Source organism: Anser anser (assembly GCF_964211835.1).
Source record: "Anser anser genome assembly, chromosome: 16".
In the NCBI taxonomy this organism is placed as follows: domain Eukaryota; kingdom Metazoa; phylum Chordata; class Aves; order Anseriformes; family Anatidae; genus Anser; species Anser anser.
The window spans coordinates 6,977,185-7,002,660 of NC_139737.1; the positions used below are offsets into that span (position 1 = coordinate 6,977,185).

At 41.6% G+C, this 25,476-nt stretch overlaps 1 protein-coding gene and 1 long non-coding RNA gene across 6 annotated transcripts in view; both read right to left on the reverse strand.

The window, feature by feature from the left end:
• The window catches only part of LOC310882614 (uncharacterized protein), a 232,555-nt gene extending 222,524 nt beyond the window's left edge, over nt 1-10,031 (reverse strand). For 3 of the 5 annotated variants that reach the window (XR_014573052.1, XM_083801596.1, XM_083801595.1), the window contains exon 1: nt 8,110-10,031. Coding sequence is in view for 2 of the 5 variants with exons in the window: in XM_083801596.1 (XP_083657722.1) it covers nt 8,110-8,118 (9 nt within the window). In the remaining 3 variants the exon portion in view is untranslated. Of the gene's footprint in view, nt 1-1,487; nt 4,774-8,109 lie in introns of those variants that run through there. The other 2 variants (XR_014573053.1, XR_014573054.1) reach the window with 2 other exon arrangements.
• Nucleotides 10,032-12,466: 2,435 nt separating this feature from the next.
• On the reverse strand, nt 12,467-23,042 carry LOC310882552. Its single transcript, XR_014573024.1, has 3 exons — nt 23,021-23,042; nt 19,174-19,315; nt 12,467-19,072 (listed from the first exon to the last, which is right to left on the reverse strand). It is a non-coding gene; the product is annotated as an uncharacterized lncRNA (long non-coding RNA).
• Between the last annotated feature and the right edge of the window lie 2,434 nt (nt 23,043-25,476).

Here is a 25,476-nt window from a genome sequence, read left to right on the forward strand (position 1 = left end):
CTCCATTGAGCCTTTAATCAATACCTGTCAGAGGTACCTTAACTGTGTCAGAGGTACCTTAACTGATGTTAACTCCTGCACGTTGTATAGCAGTTAGAGAGCCGATGTGTTCAAAGTAAACTAGTAGAACAACCATTGCTATGAAGTGGTAAGAGACCCCAAAAGATTCAATTTCTAGATGTTGCAGCTTTTTAACATTCCTGGGGCAAGAATAGTAATAAATGAAACTAAATCCTTCATTTTCCCATCATTTCCTTTCTTGCCAGTTCCTGCACACGCTTTATTATTTTTTTAAGCCAATCTCCATCATCTTTAACAGCTCTGGCTACCCCTCTGTTAATAATTTACATTGCTTTATCTTAACATCAGGTTCATTCTTTCAGTCCAAATTGAACATTACTGTGACACCTCCTTCCAGCCATGTTGAACATGACCAGACAGCAAATCCTGACACTAACCTATTTGATAAGAGGATCTTTAAAAGACAAGCAGTAAAATTGGATACCACAGGAAACACTTAAGAGATTCCAGAGAACAGCCTTAAGAATCCATAGAAATATTTTCTTCTTCCCTTTCAAATTTCTAGGCAGGGACAGACAAATCAGCCAGCAAGCCTTCATGCAGGTACTGTTTGAAGAAAGTTTTGTTTGCATATTATAACAGTTTTGTCAAATATAAACATACGGAATTTTCAAAAGGCTGTCTTTAGGCATTTATGCCAACAAAACTCAATTGTGGAAAGTTTAACACAAATATCTGCATGTAACAACTGATATCCATACAATACCTGAACTAAATTGCACTCTCAATAAAGCACGGTCAAGTCAAGCTGGTGCTACCCTGCTGAGGGTGAGGACACAGCTTGGTCTATGCTCATTAGTCCCACTTTCATAATGTCAGAGTCAAACTGGCTTTATTTAAATGAGAAACATATGTCCACTCCACAGGCTCCATTTCTACTTAAAAGAACTCTTCATGAATGAGGCAGCTCCTTTCTTTTTACCCACCTACACTTTTTCCCATTAACTGCTGTGATTATCAAACTTGCCAAACAGATTGCATAATGGATGATACAGGAGTTGCCATGGTAAATATTTCTACTCCTAATAAACACCTAACTATATTCTTTCTAATGTCCCACAGCACAAAGGAAATATAAAAGTATGATTTAAGTCTCTTCTTGCCAAATTTCATAAGATTCTCAACTACTATTTTTTAAGCAGGGCTAAACTGATATACTTCCCATAACGAACTGGCTACACTAAGGATGTAGGCTTAATAAGTTTTGCTGGTGTTTTTTTGTTTGTTTTGTTTTTAATGCCATAAAGCAAACGTTTTCTTAAGCTGGATGCCAGCTTTTCCAGACCAATGTCTTTATGCAAAAATGTTTTTCTGTATGTAATGACATTTACCATCAAACCCTAAATGCATATACAACAAGTGGAATGTTATTTGTCCCCTCCACTGATGGAGATTCAGTAAGTCACTTCAGCATCAGTGGAGTTGAATTTTCCATCCTGTAACACCAGTTCATTCAAATGTAATTATTTTTTCCAGTACAACCTCCACATACATATTCTACATGTCATAGCTTTTTTTTCCTCCAAGATTCTGACTGATTTTCTTTACTACTATTCAATTTCCCTAAACAATAAGAATTTAAACATGTTCTGAGCAACTGTGTTTGTGTTGCTAGTATTCCTGTGCCTAAAAGATTTGTTGTCAAGATGCATGGTGATGCTCACTGTGTACATACCTTATATTAATAACACTAGTAACTGTGAAAATCCATTGTGCTTCCTCTTTCATGCACGATTAAGTTCAGTACTACTTCTCATGCCTCTTTGGTATTATATGAACACAAAGCACTTCTGAAAGAGCAATACATTTTATTTTTATATGAAAAACCTATACTCCTGACCATGATCTCTCGTCAGTTAATCAAATCATCGTGATTTCTTTTTCTCTGACAGAATTAGCAAAACACAGAAGTACAGGTGCAGTCTAAGCGGGAAGATAGTAAGTGGAAGATATCTTACATGAAATGCAAAGAGACAGTCTGTGCTTGATTATATGCATGTGTGGGGAAAGTTTGCTCCTCAGTCATTAAAAAGTCATTAAAAAAGTATGTTGTATCTCTTTTCTAAGTCATTTATAGCCAGGTTTCATAAGGGCACTCTTTTGCTGTCTTTACATTAGAAACCTCTGGTCCTGATGGTTTGACATTCCTTTATTAGGACTGGCTTATGATTCAGCCAAACATCCTTCAAGTTGCACATCCACAACCGTAAAACTTGTCCACACCTACAGGACTACAAACACGCCTGTCCAGTGCTATTTACCTCCAGTCCTTGCACTTAGTTATACACCATTCCCACTCTCGTTATTCCATCTTTCCATAACCATTTCTTAGAGGCATGCAGTATTAATCACAACACGTATTATTACTGCCAATATTGTATACCTCAAAGGATCCTAAAGAGAAAATCATCTCTCAAAAATGCACATTAGCCAATCTGTCAATACATGTTACTCTACACTTTCTCAGTGTTCACATTACAGGAAGTTATTTTGCTGCTTCAGTGCAAGTCTCAGGTTATGCAGGCCCCAGTTTTGCCATGTTGTGTGAGGAGCAGTTGTATGTTCTTCAAGCACGGTGCAAAGATACAAAACTCTTTATGATCTGAAAAAAACAAACTGCAATAGCCTTGACTACTGAAGTGTGTTAAGAGAACTTAAAATCAGGGTTTTGAGGTACTCTGCAGTTTGAGACATCTGGCAGCTCAAACTCTCATTCATATAGAAAAATAAATAAAGAGAATTAAAATTTCCCCTACAGTTTGAGTCAGTAAATCCAATCCAGACTGCTCCTAGACTATGTGAAAATGTGTACAAGAAATGTTATGAAAACCTTTAGCCACAGCAAACCTGAGCTCTGAGGCAACACAAATCCTGACCCAGGCTTCATACCTGGTGTAGGCCTCACCTCAGATACCTTCAATCCAGCTTTATTGAGATTAGCTGATCAAAGCAGAGGGGGAAAACAAATTCAGGGCAAAGCACCCAGACACACACTCTTACAACAGGCCCAGATACCCAGCTGGCTAGGCCATGGGTCCTGCAGGCTAGGCCCTATATTCCACCACCTAGTATGAGAAAGCTAAGGCTTTTCAGGCAAATCTGAGAACTATCGTCACACTCCCCAACCTAATTGGGACCTTGAAGCATAGAAAGTTGAAAATTAGAGCCTTCACTCTTAAGAAATAAAGCAAAAAACGTTTCAGGATTACTTCATTAGAAGGCTGTGAGTTGGCTGGTTTTGCAGTTAATTTGGGACTCTGTGTGACCTCCACCTGATCACTTTAAAACTATTGATCCAAACATCTGTGCCTGTAAAAATCTTTTGTTGTATGACTTCCATATTTTTAACTGCAGTTTGAAAGATACTGTAATAGTTATGAATTCCCATTGAGACCCATTATGTTGGCAATCAGATGCCTCAAAAGGGCAAAAATATTCCAGGCAACATTCACTATTTTGCTTTGAAAGAGTTGATGTTATGTTTTTCTGTATCATTCAACGTATAACAATGAAGCACTTCGAATATTTTGAAAATATTCTTTTACTATAGGTACTTAAAAATTTAAAGTAACAAAATATTTCTGGAAGATTGTTAGAACTTAAACTTAATTTTTTCAATATCTTCTAATTAGAAGGAAGCAACAATGTTTACTAAAAAGCTTCCTGAGCCAAAGTATATAGCATATAGATTTATCTATTTAAGTGAAATGCACTTATCTGAAGCTGGTAACATCTTTGTAAGGTAGTTATCTGCAATGATCACTGAGAACCCACTAGTAGGAAGACATTTCTAGTAACAGGGAGTGCTAAAGTAGCTATCCATAGCCTTCTCTGAAGGCACTGTCTTTCACATCACTACTCAGTCATTACCAAAAAGCATTCCTATAAACACTATCCCTTGGAAGATTGAAACATAAGAGGTTTCAGGGCCATCTCTTGATCTGGGAAGGCATCACCCTTACTGAAATTTTGGTCTATGCATCAAAACATGGTCTGTTTTGTCTGTCCTGAAGTAGTTAAAAATGCACACAAGTGATCTCCTGCAGAGAAAATTGGCAGTTAGGAAGTTTAAGGACAGTGCACTTAGGTGTCATGGTAGGAAAGTTCTGGGGCCAAAAAGTTCTCCTCCACACTAGTGTTGGAAGTACTTATGTCAAGTTAGTATTACTCATTTAAAAATTACAGGTACCACGATCAACAGAACTGTATGTAAGGTGGATCCAAATAGGATATAACGAGTTACATGATTTGCCTTTACATTTCTTTTTCCACTGGAAAGCTGGAAGAAACTTCTTCAGAGAACCACAGAGCAGTGGATGTTGGAAAGGACCTCCAGAGTTCATGTCATCCAACAGTCCTACTCAAAGCAGGACCACCTAGAGCTGGTTGCCCAGGACCAAGTCCAGATATTTGTGTGTTTTTGTTGTTGTTTGATTAAATTTCACCAAGGTATTGATTCTTCCTCCTTCAAACAATCATCATTGCATGTTTCCAGCTTTTCCTTTAGGGGCCAGAATTTGGGGTAATGGCTTAACACAGAGCCAGTGCAATAAATTGTGCAGACTTGCTGGTGACTGGAGGGCTTTCAAATCTTCTCTACACAGTAAGATTGAAGATCATCCACACTGAAAAGGAGGAGGACTCTAGTTTATACCTCCATAAAACAGCCCTGGGTTCCAATCTTGTATAAGCCTGGGTGGAAATGGTAGAGGAGTTTGGGTAAAATGCGGGCAAGGGTACTTTAAACCTACAGCAAAGATAAATCCTAAGGACAAACCCAAATAGCTAAGAGGACATTTGCTTCACTACTATTTCTATATGTCAGCTGCAAATAAATTTATATTAGATTAGAAATATTTCTAACCTAATATTTTTAATTAGGTTAGAAATCAGGAGCAAACCAAGATGACTTCAGAAAAGCTATAATAATTTATACCTATCAAGATCTTTGCTTTTATGCTGGGTTGGTTTGTTGTTGGTTTTTTTTAGGGTTGTGGAAGAGCTGATGAAAGGTGAATGACATGAAAGGTGACCTGCATCTGGGAAAATAAAATTTCAGCTTTGGGGGGGGGAGAAAAGTATTGAAAAGGAAACACAGAAGACCCCTTTGAACCGCAGCAGATAGCAATGAAAACAAAAATCTCAGAACAAGTAAATTAATAAATAAGTCAGATTGCAGATTGTTGCACAGCCACAACAAGCTGCAGAGTTTATTGTTTTGTTTCCAGACTCAGGTCTACAGAAAATAAATATATGGGGCTCGGGGCATTTACAGATAATGAACATCCAGACTGAAGAATGTACCCCAAGGTATTTTGGGAATCATCTCACTGACAGAACAGAAATCAGATAAAAAACACAAGAAGAAAATATGATCTGCAGAGACACAGAGAGGCAGAGACTCAAACTGACTAGTAAGTAATGGCATCTTTCCACCCATAGTACAAATAACTACATTTGAAGTTTACTGGGGAATGGATTTCATCTGATTTAGCCCTGACGTGTTTCTGAAGTTTTGTCTAGTGAACTAACTAGTGAAGTAACACACTTGCAGTCCTGTTAGCCGTCTATAAAAGCAACACTGACTCCTTCCTTCCCCACCATCAACCTCCACCTGACAGCTGGGTATCTGCTGGGGACCTTTTTGTAAGCATTAAAGCATGCTGATCATTCAACCAGGTTTTTAATCTTCCCAAGCACATTTCTATCAGGATAGCAGGAGGTGTTTTGTTGTTTTTTTTTTTTTTTTTTTTTTTTTTAAAAATTCTGCAATTGGCATTTTCATTACTTCAGACATCTAATCTCTGCTGCCTGAAGGCAGATATATCAGTGCAGAGATGGTCACCTGGAGCCACAGCCCACATCTGCAATACTTCGTTCCTGCCATGTGCACTGAGGGCTCTGGCTTTCCATTATTTGGCTCCAAGTTGAATAATTTTTCTGATGGTGTTACTATCAGTGCAATTCACACCCGTTACTCTAACACCCAGGTACGAAAGCAAAACCAAGAGAAAACCTTACCTGACCCCAGCATGATATTTTCCTGAGATATAGTTATTCTTGCTAGGTTTTTTGCACTGAATAGCCCATTAAATTTGACTGCAGTGTGAAAAAAAAATACGTAATGTGCATCTTTCAAGGACGGGAAGGTGTGCCATGTCTCCAAACACAAAACAACCTCCCTCAATCTTAATAACAAATACGCTTGAACGTTATCTGCAATAAATCCAAGAATGACAAGAAGAACCTTCATGAATTCACTTCAGATCCAGTAAGCTTAAAATCATTCTCCAAGCTGCTAAAAGGCTATACAAGTTCGGTGGTTTTTTTGTTTGTTTGTTTGTTTTTGTTGGTTTTTTTTTTTTTACGATTAATTATTTTTTGCCCTTTGAACAGCACTACCAAGTTAACTATAGTAGTTCATTGATACTGTTGCCTTTGCATTGAAATGGGAGTTTAGATCCTCAAATATTGCAAATTGAGTTCTCTCTACTGAATTTAGCACATGGACTCTTAGCTGCTGAATATTTACACCACATCAATGTGTGCTCTGATGTTAATTTTAGTTTCTGTTTATTAGTTTACAATTATTTAATCAAGAAAGGCTTTTGAAATGCATTGTTGCACTTAGAAAAATACCAGCGATGAAAGAGAAAGGAAAAGCAGCAGATGGGTAACAGTTCCAGCAGGATAGTTCAATTTCCAAACACCAAGCTACCAAAAGCACATCAGCCTCCCCACAGGTTTCTTTTTAAGTTTAGCAATAGCATGTTAAACACACCTCCAGTTTGTGAGGGATTTCAGTGCGAACATGTCAGCAGTCCCATAGGAACCGCTGCCAAGCTCCCCCCAGCAAACAGTCTTGCTGGGACTCAGCTCTACAGGAGACAGAGGGGCCCAGAGGCACTTGAGGCTGCTCTGGGTGCTGTGGGGCACAGCAACCTTCCTCCCTCGGGGACTTTTTGGCCAAGCAGCACCCAGACAGCAGGGCAGACAATGTACTCCTTTGCAGAACAGGAATCCCGTCTCAGGTTGAAGACCTTATAAACTGAACAAGGGGACAAGAAACTGGTTTCCTATGTATGCATAAAGTAGAGTGTTCCCAGGATTTAACACACTTTCACAGATCTGGGAGCATGCACTCAGGCTGGAAATTAAGCTGGTTTTCTTTTTAAGGACTGTTTTCATGTGCCCATGTAATTGGGTCCGTGAGCGTTTCCCCATCCCTAGCCTACAAGTGACTTAGAGAAGGGTAGCATTACAAGGAAGCAAGACCAGAAGAAAAGTAGTTTCAATCTTATATTCTAGCCAACATTGTGGGAACTTAGACAGTCTCCTCCTTTATTAAGCAGTGATATGGAATAATTAATTCATTACTGTTTATATTAGCATATTATGTTTCTTAACAAATGGAATTTAATGCTTACTGTATCCTATAAATCTGCTCTGTCTCAAGCTCATGCAAAGACCTGGCAAGCCCTTGGTTTCTTGCCAAGAAAGTAAAAGTTTTTACTTGACTGTCACCTCCTGCAAGCAAGGTGCAGCATGCAGCACTGTCAATAGCTATTTATTTAATAGTTATTTAAGATTTTATGTCCTGTTTCTGCACAAGAATTTCAACATTTTCTATGCCAAAAATCTTTTTCTAGTGTCTGAAAGGATAAAAGGCTTCAGTATGGTAGCACCTCTCTCTTTCTACTGTATGTGAAAATCTCTTGCAGGGCATAGCACAGCAATAAGCTTGGAATGGAAAGACTTATGTCCCAACCTCTGTCTGCCAACAGCTTCTAGCATAAAGTTAGCTCATTTAGCTAAATTCAGATGACAGCAAAGCAACCAGCTCCTGCTGGATTCAGGAAGCAATTATTTATGTATTTGGGCTAAAGTTTAATTGATTCAACTCTACATTTTTAAAAACAGAGATTGCAATTTCCATAACTCAAAAGGTTTTTTGCAGGAACTTAAAAATCACAAACTGCAAGGCAATCAGGCACAGTGAGCCCCATAAACACAATAAGCACTAATTACCTTGCTCATAGGGCGAGGGGGCTCCCAGCCAAATCAGCACGAGCAGAGCAGCTCTGCAGAAGATGACATGGTAGGAGTCGAAGAGGACAACAAAGCCACATATTCACCTGCATGGACAGCACCAGAGCGGGGGCAGCTCAATGGCACCAACAGGTCCAGCAGTGACCAGATGCACAGAAAGTGACAACCAGATCCAAGAGCAACCTGGAACGGCCCCAGAAGCAGGGCACAGTGGCAGACGGGAATAAGCAAGGATCTACCCACAACATACAAAAAGCCCAGGCAAGGTGCTTTGGCTGCCCTAAATGTGGCTGCGGGGCCAGTGGGTGGGGATGAGTCCCAGGTGGTCTCCTGGGGGTCCCAGGTGATCCTGGTCAGGGCATTGAAGGCCCCAGCAGATAAATAAAAATAAAAATAAATTGTAAAATTTGAAAGAAAACTCTTTGATTTTTACAGATGAAGCAGAGCATTTCAAAATCCTTAATTTTAAACTTCATAGTTCTCTTAAAATACGTACATAGTTTCTAAAAAATATCCTGACAGCAGTCACTTTACAAAAAAAGCAGCTAGAAAAAGAAAACAGCTGCTCTATTAATCCATACTAGGCTTCGTTCCTTAGTCAAACTTGTCTGGCAATGCTTAGAGATGCCATAAATATTGAGCACATTTCTTAGGACACCCAGGACAGTTCTGGTTTGGGCAGTTCTCCAGAAATCAGTCCTTCTCCACAATGCATTTTGCTAATACCACCTTTCTTTTTTTTTTTCTTTTCTTTTTTTTTTTCTTTTTTTTTTTTTCATTAGCATTGGACAGGAGCAACTGAGCTAATCAGCAGTTTCAAAATGTCACAGGGAAAAGTTAGGATGGGTTCATTTGAAACAAATCATGAGATCTCGGGACACTTCACCAAAAGAAGAGTGTACGTTAGCAGTAAGAGCGACCAATTCCACCCAGACCACTCCCCTACAGAAACCAATGGGTTACAGTGAAACCAAAGTTTGCAAATTCCAGGGAAGAAACAGCAAAATCATGCTTCATGCTTGTGGGAATGACAACGATCACGTTAATGAATGGGGCTCCTATTTGGCTCTGCTCTTGCCGCAGTCCTCTGGGTCATATGAGCATAATGGCAGAGTCAGCGCCTTCCTCCTTGCTCGGAGATGGTACAGTAAATCTAACCATCTGCTGCCTTTTGTTAGAGCTGGGAGGAAAGGGAACAGCAACAGGAAGAGTATCTGGGCAATCCATTGTGCATCTCAAGTATTAGACTGATAAATGCAGGCATGTGTTAGGAAAAAAAAAATGTCCTTCTGATTGATGGTGATGATATTGCTCGCCAAACTCCAGAAAACTTTGCAGTGCCATCTGAATGTTATCACAACAAACCTAATGGAAAATACAAGGAGTGGGATGGTGAGAAGTGTCCCAATGTAAGTACTGACTAGACCAGACAACTGATATGCATGCAAAATTCAAACAGCGTGCCTCTGGAGCATCCTCCATCACTCGTACTCAAAGTTTCTGAACATTTTTTTCTTGTGAGATAGAAGCAAAGCAAGCTCAAAATGAAAATAAAAGTAAGGCAGGTAATTCAAATATCTTGCACTCATCCTGGAGGAAAATCTGCTATTATATGTACAGTTATAGTAGCAACAGAGGCAAAACAAGAGGGGGAAATCCCAGGAAATCTTCCCTCAACATGAAAGTAAAAATGCTTTCTTGCCAACCATCTCTTTATTTGAGCTTGCACCCCACTGTGGACAGTTGTCAGGCAGGAGAGCTGACTTCTCCTTATCTGAGGTGAGGAACACCTCGGTACAGGTCCCTCAGATGTGCTGGCATTTCTCGTGTGAACAGTGGGTGAGCTCTTAGAGCTGTGCCAGAGAGGGCGCAGCCTTCCTGGGGAGGCAGAGAGAAAGGGAGAGGGAAATTGTCTCCTTGTGATAGCCCTCTGCAGCTTGGGCTTGGATCAAGACATCTGAGCATGCATTTCTCATGGTTTCTATGCCTTCTCCTGTACTACCTTTGCACTGCTTTCCTCCTGGGAGAGCTAACCCTGCAGCCCTGGAAGCAGAGGGTGCTCATCACCGCAGAGGTATGGAGGTATGCAGGACCTTGTACTGGTTTTTAGGTATTACACACCTACACCACAGGCTTTTCTTTCCCAGTTTAGTCAATAAGGACAAGAGAAGTATTGTGATGTTCAATATGCATTTTAATATATATTTTAAGCATATATCAACCAAAATGGGAATTCAGATTTGAAAGTACTCATTCTGCAACCAATATGCATAAATATTGGGATGAACGTAATTTGAAAGGTGTCAATATCACATACCGACGTACTACGTCACCTACTCCCCGTGTAAAGTCACAATAATAATGCACATAACGCACATTCCTCTGATGTAGAGGATACATATATATTTGCCATGCTTTGGCCATTTGCCTGTAATCAGCTATCCTGCCAGCCTCAGCAGTGCCACTAGCAAGAACAGCTCTTTGTATGAGCTTCCCATTTTACATTTTAAAATTCAGTTTCACAGTTTTAAACAGTTTTCTCACATTAGCTAGAAATCATCAGCTTTTATTTTTCTGTTCCAGCATAGTTTTGTTGTTTTTTTTTTTCCTGTTTACAGTCAAAACCTTAACATCTATTTAAACACAGATACTTCCTGCCACCACGAATAATTGAAGTAGCTGATGATTTTAGGTACTCAGCAATTTACTGATTCGGAGAGCACAGTATCTCAGCATACCTTCTGCTTGGATCTCACGGTTTCACTGCAGAGCAAAGAGAGTTAGGAGTATTTGATCTAGCAAGCACATGTTTTATTAAATTATTGGCATTCTGCAGATTTCCATGGGGTAGTGATGACTTACATTGCTTATCATTTCCTTTGGCTAAATTGCCTCATTCCATGTTTGACCATGTACAAAAATAAAGTGCATATTATGTTTACAGCAGAGACCAGTATCATTTTAATTCACGTATATTAAATTTCCTGTGTGATATTTACAAACTCCTATTCCACATTTTTAATTAATTAATTGATTAATTCAGTATTAATTTAAGTATTAATATTAACTGGGGAAATTGCATTGTTATCACAAGATAAAGAAATGGTTTTTACACTCAATCTCAAATTCTCCATTTTTTGTTTTGTTTCTTTTTGTCTTGTGGGTTTATTTTTTTGCAAGGACTTATATTACAAAATAGATATGAGGAATAACTTGTGCCTGGAAGAGGTTTAAATAGGACTTATACTCCTGATACAGGAAAACGTAGATGACATAAATAGAGCTGGCAGGCACACAACGTGCATGATCTGGCTTACACAGATGCTACTGAGAAGATTCCAGACTGACCAAGGCCTTCTGTGCCCTCTGTGGTCTGTAAAACAACTCCTTAGCCTGACAAAGAGCATTTTACTTTTGTAAAACTCTTCCTTTCTCTACAGACAGGGAAATGGAAGAAGATGCTCGATTTCACAGAGCATTTTCTGTGAAAAAGAAACAACAAAACCTTTTCTGTTCAGCAGCAGCTGAGCATGGGAGATGCTCAGTCCGAGCACAAGGCGCTGGCAGCCCTCTTAGAGATGAGGTCCTCACTCAGATGTCAGCAATGAGATTTTCAAATTTTCATATAAAATGCAGAGTTAAGCATGGGCTACGAGTGCTCCCATTACCTGCAGGCAGCAGGCAGTTGAGCTGAGAAGAGGCTCCAGGCCAGCTTGCAAACTGCTTCCGCTCTACAGGGCACACAGGCAACGGGGTTTTAATAGCAGGAGAAATGGCAGCAAACCCTGTTGTTGTTCAGGACATCACCACAGAGATGTTTCCATTTACTTCTGCTTTTAGGGAAAACAAACTCACCCCAGTAAGAAAACAGCACCCATATTTCCACAGCTTTCAAAAGGCAAGACTCTTGACTTTTCCCATTTTATTTCCTTGATGCTCTCAGCTGAACTCAATCCTCATACCTGAGCCAAAACCACCAGCATTGTTCTTTTCTAACTATGCAATTAGACAGAGGTGGGCAGGATTAAAAAGACTGGGTGCCCTCATAACAGTACATGCATTTCTGTTTTCCTAGGAAATGGCAGAACCACTTTAATGTGCTCTTTCAATTGTGTGACCCACCAACAGCAGGTACAGACCCAACGCTGCATGCACCCAACAGCTGTGCAGTTTTGCTGGTTCACCATTGTGAGCTGCCCGGACAATTTGTTCCACAGTACAGTCTCTTTTTCTGAATTTTAACATGCCCTTTTTGAAGACATCAGGCCTTTCTACATGCTGAAGAACAAACCACAATGACTCCATGAGAAAGAGTTTAGGAGAAGTCAGGCTTGTGCGTGGCATTCACACTTATGAACAGCTAAAAGCCAGTTCAGCTGGTGAATAGGAATGGACGGACTTACAATAATGGGGTCACTCTATTGAATAACCTCCAGCTACTCCGAATAAAATGTATTTATTAAGGATTGCTGGCCTGGTGTTTTTTAATTGTCTGGGAACAGCAAAGGTGTGGAGGTAATTACAGGAACGCCTGTGATCTAGGTTCTGGTAGCCCCGTGGCCGTGGCCCTGCGCCCATCGCTCACTTAGCACTGCCCAGTTGGCCCAGCCAGGAAATCTGGGACTGATCAAGATGGATTTAAGTGAACTAATTTATTTCTGTGGCAGTGAGCCCCTGATTTTTGTACCTTGATAAGTGCTCATAACACCGTCTGATTTGAGGCATATCACTGAAAGTGCCCAGCGGGCAACCTCTGCCCTGTGCCGTCACTGGAAGGAGGACGTGATGCTTCTCCAGATGACATTGCAGAACATCTCGGGTTCCTCTGAGCCACCCTTGAGACACCTCTCCCTTTCAGGATGCCAGGGAGATGGCCAAAGCACTGCAGTCAGGTGCTTTAGGTTTGCCTGTGAATGCCTACCACCACAAACTACAGGCTGAAAACGTACCTCTGGTACTGCGCACGCTTTTCCAAAAAAAGTTTCCATGAGCAATAAGGCTGTGAAGGAGTGGGAAGTAGGTCTAACGGCAGGTGAGGAAAAGAATAAAAGGGGTGGGAAATGAATAATGAGAAACAGTGAAAATGTGGGTTGAAGAACAAGAAATCTGAATCCAGGTCACAGAGGGTTCTGGAAGGTCAGAAAGGCAGCAAAGAGACCTGAGCAAACAGCAGGAGGAAAACTAAAAGCATCCACCAGCGACCACTGCTTGGTGGGTAGTTAAGTCAGGCTGTCAGGTGCAATGACAGCTAATTACTGATTATCCCAAATGTTGCTTCACTTAGATACTCCTGTACCCGGTGCTTCATCTCTTTGCAACAGCAGGGAAACAGGCAGGTTGCAAAGGACTTTTTCCCTCCCAGTAACAGCTGTCTGAGGCTGATGTGAGATTGTTTCTCCTGCCCTGCTTCCACTGCCAACCCCCCAACACACCAATTTGTAACCCTTTTTCAACTCTCAGATCCCTGAGCCATTTCTAAGGGGTACCACTGTAAACCCAGCAAGCACGTGCTGTCTTTGGTGAGGCCAGGAGTGGCAGCTGAGGACATCCCCACACGCTGTTACGCGGGCTGAAAGACTCTGCCAGCAGCTGATTTTTTTGGCATCAGCAGTTTCCAGGCTTCATCTCCACTTTCCATCATGTAAGCCATCTCCCGATTCTCAAAGATCCACAGAGCCTCTGTGAAACGCTGTATCAACATGCTTATGCCTTCATAGCATGCTCCTCCTCGTTTTACCATGGAGCATCACTTTCAAGAACAAAAACTGGGTGGTAAGATGTTCCCAGATCACTCGCTGCTGGGGGCGGTTGTGCAGGATGGACTGGAGAAAAGCATCTGGCCCCACTCATGGCAGAGCCATGTCCCTGCAGCCCCCGAGGCTCTCGGAGCAGGCAGCCTTCCCCGCAGGGAGCACTGGCCCTGCAGCAGCCCCCTCTCTAGGGCTTAATTCTTCTCGTACAGATCTATCCCAGCACGTAAATCCCACTGAAATCAGCTGCATAAAGTTTACTCAGTGCTGATTCTATTTATTAAAAATAATGAACCAAAATTTAAAAGAGAGAGAGGAAAAAGAAAAAAAGAAGAAAAAAAAAACACAACAGATGTCTCCGCTGCTCATTCTGGAAAGAAAATACCATAGATCCCTGTCTCCCCAGATCAGGTGGGGATGATTATAGACTCTCATCAGGAACAGCACACATACTAATAGATCCAGAGGTGTTTTATACACAGCCCTGCCCTGGCTGACAGCTCGGAATTTCCTTAGGGTGCTTCCCCGATGAATTCCATCTTCGATCTGTACTGCGAGGGGAGGAAACAGATATTTAAGTTACCAGTGTGTTGCTCTGGCTTTTTGTGCTCGATACGAGTAAAATAATGTGGGGAACTCAATGTTCCTGGGGCTTTCAGTGCACATGCTAAGGCTCATTCTCCACAACACAGACCCTGCCAGCGCGACCTGCATTACGCTGCACTGTTTTATCATAGGACCTGAGTGGTCCTGAGCACGCCTGATACAGAAGGTGCTTATTTATGATGGGCTTGTGCAAAGTCACGACTGAGCAAGTGCACTGGAGAAGCCTCTGGCGGCAATTCCAGCCACCAGGAGGTTGCACTGCATTTTAAATGCTTCTTCTGCATAATGTATGTGTGTTGGGAAGGGGGGATGAAACACACCCATTAAATTGCAGTCTTTCAAAATATGATGTCACAACAAGTCGCATCCTATTAGAGGAATCGGAAGATAAATGTTTGCTGCAAGCTGGTGAAAAAAAGCCAGCTAGAAAATAAAGCTTTCCACACTGTGTATAAATTGTAAAAGATGACTTCTTGTGTTGTCGAGCTTCTGCCAAAGACAAATTCTTTGCTAACTAAGTGAAATAGAGCACAAGACAAATATCACAAAAATAGAGATAGAAACTAGGCTTTCCAGCAGAGAACGTCAAAGCTATTTCCAAATGCAATTGTGTTGTGGTTTGGTTTGATGCCATTCAGAGCTTTGCTTTCACCCAAGCTCACTCATCCAACCCTGGGGCAAAAAGTTCGTATCTCAGGCTGTGGCGTATCAGCCATTACAGAGATAAGAAACTGCTGTTTGAGAAAGGTGGAATTGGAGGGCTGAGATAAAATTAACGAAGCCTCCTGTTTACACTAGCAGGCGTTACTCAGGCAGCACCAGGACGAGGAAGGACAGCTCTCAGGTCTCCCCCAAGCAATTCTCAAGAACCAGGAACCAGCAGGCATGTTGCCCAGGCAGGGCCCCTGCCACCAATGTTGGGAAGTGGATTCCTGCTGATATCATATACATTTGCACATTGCCGTGTTAAGAGATGCAGCTGGTGAAACCCATGTGCTATGACAGAGCTCTCTCTTTTTCTTCTTAAACACCAGACGAAAAATGCGTTGCAGGAATTCCACATTTCGGTCATGCTTTCGATGTGTCCTGCCTTCCACAGATTTCTATTGCTCAGAGAAGAGTGGCGGCTGTAATTCCATCTGCCTGGCAGCCATTGACAGAGACAATAAGAGCACTCTTGGCTAAAAAAATGGTTATTTAATAAAAGCAATAGGAAAGCTGCCTTTGTTGCGGTAGCCCGAAGCCAGACGGGTTCCAGCATTGTATCTCTCTTCATTCCTTAACTTAACTCATCCATGGGAGAGGGGGTCAGCAAGGCTAAACACACAGCCTTACACACCACAGAGCCAGCAGGGACCTGTTTCCCAGGGATGTGTCCCGGGGGTAATTACTGTCTGCGAGCTCTGCAGCACCTACCTCCGCCTACCTGCAGCTCTCGGGCACCCAGGAAAGGGTGAATTTGTATTTCAGCCTTTGCCTCTGTAGAAATCCTCTGCTTTTCATGAAGTCTGCAGGAAGTTAATGATCTCTGAAACCATAACCACAGTGTAAACTCAAATGCAGATTACAGCAAGCATGTTTGAACAGTGAGGTGCTCTGTTCTGACAAATCCTTACTTTCTTTCTTTCGTTTTTGTTGTTCTTTCTCTCTCTCTTTCTGTTTCTTTTGTTGTTGTTATTTACTAGAGTCCTGAGATGTTTTTAAAATATCTTTTTGTAAGTTGGGAGTCAATCAGATGTGTCCTTAGAAGTGGCTCCTAGAACCTTTGCTGCACAGCCGAACATGCGAGTTTGCTGGAGGCATATATTAATGGCTTTAAAATGGACTTTCAGCAAACGGTGCCTTGGGAGCACCCCTTTAGCCTGTACTTCAGAAACATTTTGAAATTAAATACAGTGAAACAGACAGGTAGAAAAATAGACCATATTAATGCTAATAAAAACCCTAATAGACAACAGACTGCAAGGCCGTTAACATTCTGGTCATGGCTGGGAGAACAGACTGCAAACTTTGGAGACAACTACAGAGGAAAAGCAACTAACCGTAATTTTGAAGAGAAACTGACGTGATTGTGAGAACATCAGCTGGTTCTGCCTTGGTTGTTGTTAACAGCCTCTGTTGTGACCCCCTGCACAGCAGAAATATACCGTAATGAAAGACGAAGCATGTAAATCAGCAATCAACTCTTGCTTCTTCTTGACACATCAGTTACAGCTAAATGAAATAAAGATTTGGGATGGTCCCCTGGGCTAGTCCTGTGCCACTTAAATTGAACCCTAATCTGCCATATTTATAATGTAAGCAACTCCAATGGATTGGGTTCTTCAAAATTCAGCGTAATTTTGTAAAGCAAAGTACTTGGGAATCCGGTATGTTCCAAAGGGCTGTTAAAGCCACTGACATGACAAAAGCGTTTGATTCCATGGAAGTTTGAATCTCTGGATCGGTATCAGTACATCACAAATACATTTTTCTTCATATTGATGGTGTGAAGAAACACAGTGCTTTGCAGTCTAAAATCTTTTTTAATACAATATATCTATCTCTGTGTGTTGTATGAAATGCTTGTGAAATGGGAAAAAATGGAAGGAATTATGAAAATTCCAGTATTTTAGATGGAAGTTGACATTCTGATACATTTGGGTATTTTTTACATCATTGTACACTTCAGATGAGGCCATAGGTGTTCATTACGTAGCTTGCTGATGTACCATCAAAGGACAGCTTAAAAGCACATTTCAGCAGGACCTTGCCAGTTGCCAGTAAGAGATAAAGAAAATAAAATCTATCTAGACCTTCCAATTCTTAAATATAACACTGTTTGTGAAAAATGACAGCACATGTTGGGAAAACAAGTGATACTGCAATATTTCAGCCAGAAAACTCCACTATCGTCAGGGCAAGGAAAAAACCTTCTGGCTTTCTTTCACTCCGAGGTAGCTGATTCATTCTTTATTTTAAGGAAAACAATTTGAGTTGCCAGTTAGTCTAGTTTGTGTTCTTAACAGGTGTGTGGCATGGCACATTGGCTAGCTGCCACCGCTGAGGCTGGCTTGGTCTCTGGGAAGTTCCCACTTTGTATGAGAGAGGGGTAGGAACGTGGTTCTGACAGGCAATTATACAATAAGACAATTTTTACTGCTCTGGGATTTAGTGCTCTTCAGAATGTGTGGAGAGCCCCTTTCTTCCTTTTTTTAATAGGAAAATATAGGTTGTAAAGTGCCATATGAAGGGAGAGCATGAGAGAGGAAGGAGCACCCTCTCCCACCGCTGCCGAAGCCACACAGCTTGGTGAGATGCCTGATGTTGGGTACCCAGCTCCCATTTCCATCCTCTCCTCAATTTTCCTATGGAAGCGAGCTAGCCAAGAGTTAGGAACTGCCAAAGGAATGCCCTTGTAGGGTCTAATTTCCCAGATTCAGTCTTTGATCTGCAAACCAGGACGACAGTGCTCCCTCCCTATGGGGCTGGTCAGTAAGGAGAGGGCACTGAAAAGCCCCAAAGCTCGGACGCTCCCGAAGCCAGCACTCCCAGCTACCAAGATAGTCATTAAAACGTTAATGCTGTGTGGTTCACCTGCTTTCATCCCATTTCTCTTTACCCTAATCAGGGTTTGGCACTTGGACAACTAAAGTACTTCCAGCTCCAGCTGACAGTTTCCTTTCGGAGGGCATCAGGAGAGTTATAAAAGAAATGTTCCCTCGCAGAAAGAACCAAAATAAGCCGAGTTCGAATGTGGTGCAATGTCAAAAAGTATGTTCTGCTTCATTCAGCAGCAAGAGAGCTCAAACTTGCCTGACCAGGAAAGCTGGCACAATTATCTGTTTGAGTAACTCTCTGACTTCTTTGACTCAGGCTTTTCACACAGGAAAAATAAAAGCATGTAAATCTGATAAACGAACTGCTCTGTCTGGAAGAAAAGCGGCTCTTCATTTCCCATCAAGATGTTGTTACTGAAGCACTGTGAAAACACACGTTATACCATGTCAGAGACAAAGTTAGTTCGGATTTTGGAAGAGCAACTGTTCATTGGCCTGTTCACAAGCTGCAGAACTGATGAAAAGTAAAATGCAAGAACATAAATTATAAAGTGATGATGGTTCGGGTCTTATTGCAGTTAAAACAAACAAACTCTGCTAAATGACTCCTTCCTAATGACATTCATTAGAAAGTGCTTTGGATCAGGTTATTCTCTCTGGTGAGGGGGAAATAAGGAGATGTCAGAGTTTAGGAAGCTAGAAAAGGAACACTGCAATCTGCAGAAAACCGCATGAACAGGCAGCAGACACCTCACACGCAGCCTGTGCATTTCAGCTCCTGGCTTTCTCCCAGGAATTGTCTGCTGGTTTGTACGGTATTTCCCTGCCCACAGAAGCAGCAGCCAAGTTTCCTATCCTATACACATTTGTGTAGCAAAACAGTGCTTGATGCAACTTAGCGCAAGCCAAAAGTTGATTTAACCTGCAGCTGCTTCTAGTAACTCCAAGCAGTCAAAGAGCAGAGGTTGCACATTGGTGGGGGGGAACTGACAGAGGCATCCAAAGGATCCAGATGGCTGCTTTGCTGGAGAGCCACCACAGTAGTAGCTACAAAAACAAAAACAAAAAAAGGAATGAAAAGAATGAAAGAAAAAAAAGCTTGCTCATATTTTACAATCATAACAACTTGTCTCCAGCTATATACTTACTATACCACTTTCGGTACAAGCTTCAGTCCTTGATTATGTCCAGCTTTCTTAGACGTGTTTTGAATGATTTCCCTCTCCCTTTCCGACCAGTCTATTTTTGTCTTCCTCCTCATTTGCAATAGGTCTGGATGACATATTACTCCTGGGAACAGAAGTAGCATCCCAGCTCAACACTAGAAATCAATACAATTAGGAGATGCTATAAATCTAGTTTTCTGTGAAAAGCGGGGAATGTATTTTGCGTTCTAAATCTGTAAAGCTTTCCCACATTTTGTAAAGCAGGTGAAACCACATGTGCAAGTACCTGCTGGGTAGCAGGGTTTGCACTCTGGACTCATGGAGTAGAAAAGGTTCAGACAAATGAACATATGTCAACAGCAGAAGCAGTGCTCACAGTCTTTCATCAGCAATGATTCTTCTGAATAAATAAATAAGTACTATTAATAAAAAGGCAGAGTTACTTTTCAGAATCACCTAACCTTGACCAAACAAATTAAATAGCACAGCGATATAATCAAATAATATATTAAAAACTCTTACCAGCCTATTAGTAGATTCAAACATTAAAAATAGCACTGTGAACCTTCCTCCCCTAAGATTTTCATTCTTTATTTCTACTGGACTTGGATTTCTTGACTCACTTTATGCGTTTCAGACCTAATGTTCACTTTGACATTAGCAATGACAGCCGGTAATAATGCCATTGTCATTGGATGCTGACTTCCTGTAATCCCAAGAGTGCTAATAAATGCTTGCCTGAGCCAAGCCCGGCGATATCAGTGGGGAGGATTCCTGCCGCCTTCAGTAGCTCAGTTGTTCACTTTCCCAGTTTAAGGTTGAATCAAGAGGTGACTATTGCAAATAACACAAACATCACCTGGGCTTGCTCAAATGTCAGGTTTTATTTTGGGCTGTGCAGCACCAGGAGGGAGCCTGGAGGAACTCTGACACTGAAGGCAACCTTTTCTTATGTAATCTGCTATACTCTCTGATTTAAATACTGGCTTCTCAGTAAAACAACATGCTGCCACAGGAGGATCCCCAGGGGAAAGAAGACACGCAAAAGAGCCAAACAATTTTCTACAAATGCATCTACTTAATGGGTCCTTAATTCCAGTTATCTAACATGTAACAATTGTTTTCCAGCCAAATTCTCCACATCTGACAAGAGAAAATCTTGTCAACAATAAAACAGCATGAGCCTGTCTGGTTAGAAGATAATGAACAATCCTAAAAATAAAGTGAAACTTTAAAAAAAAAAATCCGTAACTTGAGTAAAACTCAAATCCCAAAATGCTTTTGATAGCAAATCAGAGGCAAAGATTTTCCATGTCAGAATATGCCCTTGAATTTTAACACCTGCCTTCTCTTTGTTTCACTTTGGATTCAGACAGGGATTCACACCACAACCCAGTGATCTTCATAAGCCAAAATAGCTGAGCACCAACACCAAAGGAAGTTGTCTGCCTTTATTTGCTCTCGCTTCTGTTTTGGGGTTCTCTGTGCCAGCAGCCCTGAAAGGAAGATGACCTGGGATCTACATTCAGGTTAAACAGACCTAACAAAAACCCTACCCAGATGAAACAGTCCCCAAACCGAAGTGCAGCTTTAAGCAGAGCAGATTTCTGTTGGAGAAGACCAAATACCAATGGCCAGAGACAGAATGTGAGGCAGAAATAAAGATTTACATCAAGGCACATACCCTTTTTTTCTTTTCCAGCACCCAAGTGAATGTGTTTTGGGATTGAAATATTCTTAATATCTGGCAGCACATCAGCATCTTACGAGCCTGGTCGAAATGGAAACCTGAGTTGTAGGTACCTAGGATGTCCTATAGGAAAAAATTCCCTCCAGGTCAGCTGGTACCAGATCAGGCACTGGTGGGAAAGTGGTGGCTTTCAACACCAAAATCCACAGTTCTTCAGTAAATCCTATTTTTTGCCTTAAAAACGTTGACTGAAATAGAACATAACATTTGGTTGTGTGTAAACCCATCCATTTTTTGGTGTGTTTGGTTTTGGTTGATTGTTGGTGGGTTTTTTTGGTATAGGCACCACCTTTAAGGATGGTGTACTGTATTTTCCTTGCTAACAGGTTGGTTGGACAGATATATGGGTAAGCATGAGAAAACAAATTCATATGTTTTGGTGAACTATACAGCTTCAGCCTCTGCACCTGGTTCTGCTGCAAATGAAGGCACTCTTCAACAGAGAGCACTGAGGAAGTAAAGAAATAAAACAAAAGCAATCAGAGAGCTTCAAATCTTCCCAAATAATTAAACTCTAATTAAGCATTCTGTTCTCACTTTGATCCATAGATCATGCAATTGAAGCAATTTTCCACAAGGATTTGACAGTCACGTATGGCAAAGGAAACGCAACTTTTGATTGACTGTTTCATTCTGTAAGCAAGTAAATTGAATAATACATGGGATAAACAAATACTATAAATAACAGCCCCCTCAGAACAAATCCAAATGGAATTTTTATTCTATATATCGCCGCTTTAGGGCGATATATAGGCAAGGCAAGGGCCCTTGCCTTTATTGATCCTTATTGGCCAACCGCAAGAGGTCAGCAAGGGCCTGTTACAGAAATACTTTTTTCTTATAAATATTTGTTACCTTTGCAGAATAGAGACAAGGCTAGACCATGCTGGAGAATTGCCATGGCTTTTGGGAAGGAGGATGACTCAATCCCTCTTAAAATGATACATTCTGCATTTCTTTGGTTTGATGCTGAAAAGGCCTTCTGTAACACTTGTGAGTGTCTCAGGGAAGAAAGAAAATAGCAATAACATGCAGTTAGCTCAGGTCAAAGCGTGTCACCCGACAGTATTTTTTGTAAAGCACACCTCTGCCTGGGCGGTGCACCAAATCAGACTTATCTTCCAGCTAAAAAAATGCTGCTCCACCTGTGGCTTTATGTGGGCATCACTCCACCACAGTTACCCTTGCTGCCTGTGTCCTGGGATGTGCCAGTGTCCCAGCACACTGCGCTTCTCTGAGACCATGCCAGTGCACTTAGAAGGCACATGAAACTCTGTCCTAGTCTTCACTTCAGGACAGATACAGGAAGAAAAATACAGATTACTTGGTGGCACTGAGGGGACCCCAGAGCTCTCCAGCACCTCTAGCCATGACAGACCCCTCCGGTTCCCTGTCTTTCACAGCTGGCAGAGAAGCTGTAAATCTCACTTTGCTGCTTTTTCCCTTCCTGCACTGCAGAACTATATTCATGTGTTGCATTTATGCTAAATGTAGGTATACTTTAATTTTACTAAATGTGCCAAAAATAGAGACCATACATCATTAATACTGTGTGGCTTTCAGATGAATCGTTACATGTTTATGGAGAAATAAATATTTATGCAACTATTTACTTCAGTTTTATGGACGATATATTCCAAAAGGACGCATCGCCTTCAGCACAAAAGGTTTTCTATACAATTTGGTCTGTAGATATTTTATCTCATTCTGTAAAATTAAGCACTCTGTTCAGTCAAAAAGAAAGATACAACAAATAAAATTAGCAAGTGAATTTATCTTTGTCATCACTCTTCTGTTTTGTAATATCTTTTTATCTAGTGATCTCAAAATATGGGCAGTATCTTATCAGAAGCTATAATTTCATACAAGCGTAATTGCATGCACTACATATAGATAGCCCATCCACCTCTGCAGTAGAGCATGCCAGATTTTTTAAGTTCACAACAGAATATAAAAGTATAGGACAGGAGGTTAGGGAAAGTCAACCTGGAAAAAATGAGAGAGAAGCTTGAAGCAGTTTAAGGGGGAGTTTAAGTGTGGCTAGGGTGCAATTCTCTTCCAAAAAAATACCAAAAGTACCTTAATGAGCACAGGTAATTAGTCTCTTTTTTATGCCTCCTTTATAGTATAATTTGCCCGATAGGACCAGAGGTCCTCTTCACACTGCTTTACGGGGTCCTTCCTGTATTGTTTCTGAGCACGGCATGGCTGTTCCTACATGGTCATTTTGGGGACTCCTGCCCGCAGACATGCCGTTCCCATTTTTACAATATGGAAGGGAAACCAAGCAGGACGCCCAGGTCGTACTGGAAATAGAGCCTGAGCTGTAAACAAACCCATCCAGACACCACTGTTTTCCTCACCTGCAGTTTTAAAAATCTTCACTTGGGCTGTAACCTGTACCTGAAATGCAAGGGGAAGGTAAATCACCCACATCCCCTGTTGTCTCTGCTCAGGTGTGAGGAATTTGCTCAGAAATATGCTGTTCCTCTTGCTGCGAGGTGGATTTCAGGAAGCTTTAAAGATGTCCCACTGCAGCTGGGTGGCTGTGACCGAGGTGGGGAGGATGCTGCGGCACCCAGCCATGGATGCTGCAGAAGGTGAGGAGGCGCAGAGTAGAGGTTGCACCTTGCGCTGCCTCCAAAGGCAGATCCAGATTCAGAGGGAGAATTTGACCTTGTGTGGGGAAAAAAATAAAATAATAAAATAGTACCAGAAAGCAGGAATAATTTAATAAGAAAAGCAAGCAAACAAACAGCCTTCCACCTCAGCCCCCTTTGGCGAGATGCGGCTGGAGCTGAAAGCAGAGGGTTGGGGCTCATTTACAGGCTCTGATTTCTTGAATTGACATAAGTGGCAGGAGAAATCCGAGCAAATTCAGTTGTTCATCAGCTTCATCCACTGTCTGTTTCCCTGGGCAAAACCTGCCAGGGAGGGTTTCAGCCACACATCCGAAACACCTGCCTCGGGTCAGCAGCAAAGCGCAAAACGCAGTGCCCCTCAGCCCTGCTCCCCTGCTGCACGAAGGGCACCAGCAGTGCTTGTGAAAGCATTTTTAGTTACGATTATTGCTTGCACAAAGAACTCAGAGATCTCCCGCACATTTCCATAAGGTTTAAGCTACAGAGAATATTATTTAGAACAACCCAAACTTTTCACCTCGCTTCTACTGCTGCGCAAACAACGCGTGCATGGGCTCGGTGGGGAAGAAAGGCTGGAAGGTGGCACGAGGAGGACCGAGAACCGACGAGGACGAGCTACGGGCTCGGGGGAAGCAGCAGGAGGAGCCCCGCGGCCTCCCCGGCCTTTGCCGGGGCAAGGCTGGCACCCGGCGGCCGCGGCGGGCATCGCACCCTCCGGTGCTGCGCTGGGCTGCCCGGGATGCTCCGGCCACTTTTTTTCCCCACGTCTGGTAAATCCCCCGGTCGTGTGTGGCTTGATTAAGAGCAGGAATTAATCTCACCAGAGATTAAATTCTGTATTTTCTCTCTCTTTTTTTTTTTTTTTTGATGCAGCTTAACGCAAGATGAACACCTTACACTTTTTATTTCTAGGATTTCCAGGGTATTCAAAAGACAGACAGCAGGGAAAAATTTTCATGCACAAAACCAACCATCCAAAAATAATGTCTCAGCAGTTAATTCCCTCTTACAGGCTTGTCAAGAAATAGAATAGCACATAGGCTAAATACTGAAGAGAAAGCCACAACAAACTTCTTCCTGGCAAGTTTATTTGCTGGCATTTGTAAATCCACTGAGAAAGTGTAGTGCAATCAATACAGCTGAGGCCCGAGTTCTAATTAGAGCCTTCTGTTTGAAAACAGGTTTTCTTTAAACACTGCATGGCTAGGGGTAGTGATAGAATATTCCCTAAAAATAAGAAAATGGTTCATTAGTGTTCATGGAAACAGAAGATCAATCTGCCCTTGTGAAAGTTAATGAATACACAGAAATATCACATCACGACCCCTGATCTCAGTGCCTGAGGCACCAGTGTTATTATGCACTATCCAGGATTGCTCAGCAACAGGACTCAGATACAACACTTATTGCATTAATTTCATCTGTGTGATTATTTAAATTAATGACATTCTGGCTGCGAGTCACAAACTTCAAGAGATGTTCATCTGCTTAAATATTAATTAATCATGCTTTTCTGCTGTAAGGTGTGATAAGGGTAAGCAGAATTAAATGCTAACAGTTTTAATAACAAATATCAGCAACAGCCCAAACATGAGAAACACAACCACTTCACTCAGAGGAGTGCTGAAACAACTCATTTAAACACCTACCCACCCTTCCTCACGGAATCAAAACATGTATTGTTAAATCTTGGTCAAGAAAAAAAAGTATAAGAACTTCTACATAAAGAAAAGGGGGAAAAATGCAATATGATGAAAATACCCACTTTTTTTTTATTATTATTATTTATTCTTTTTAAAGCTCCAGGCCTCAGCCCTATCCCCAAACACAACCAGTTTATCAAGCACAAAGCTGCCTGAAATGCAGAAGACCCAGTTCTGAAAATATGGCCTT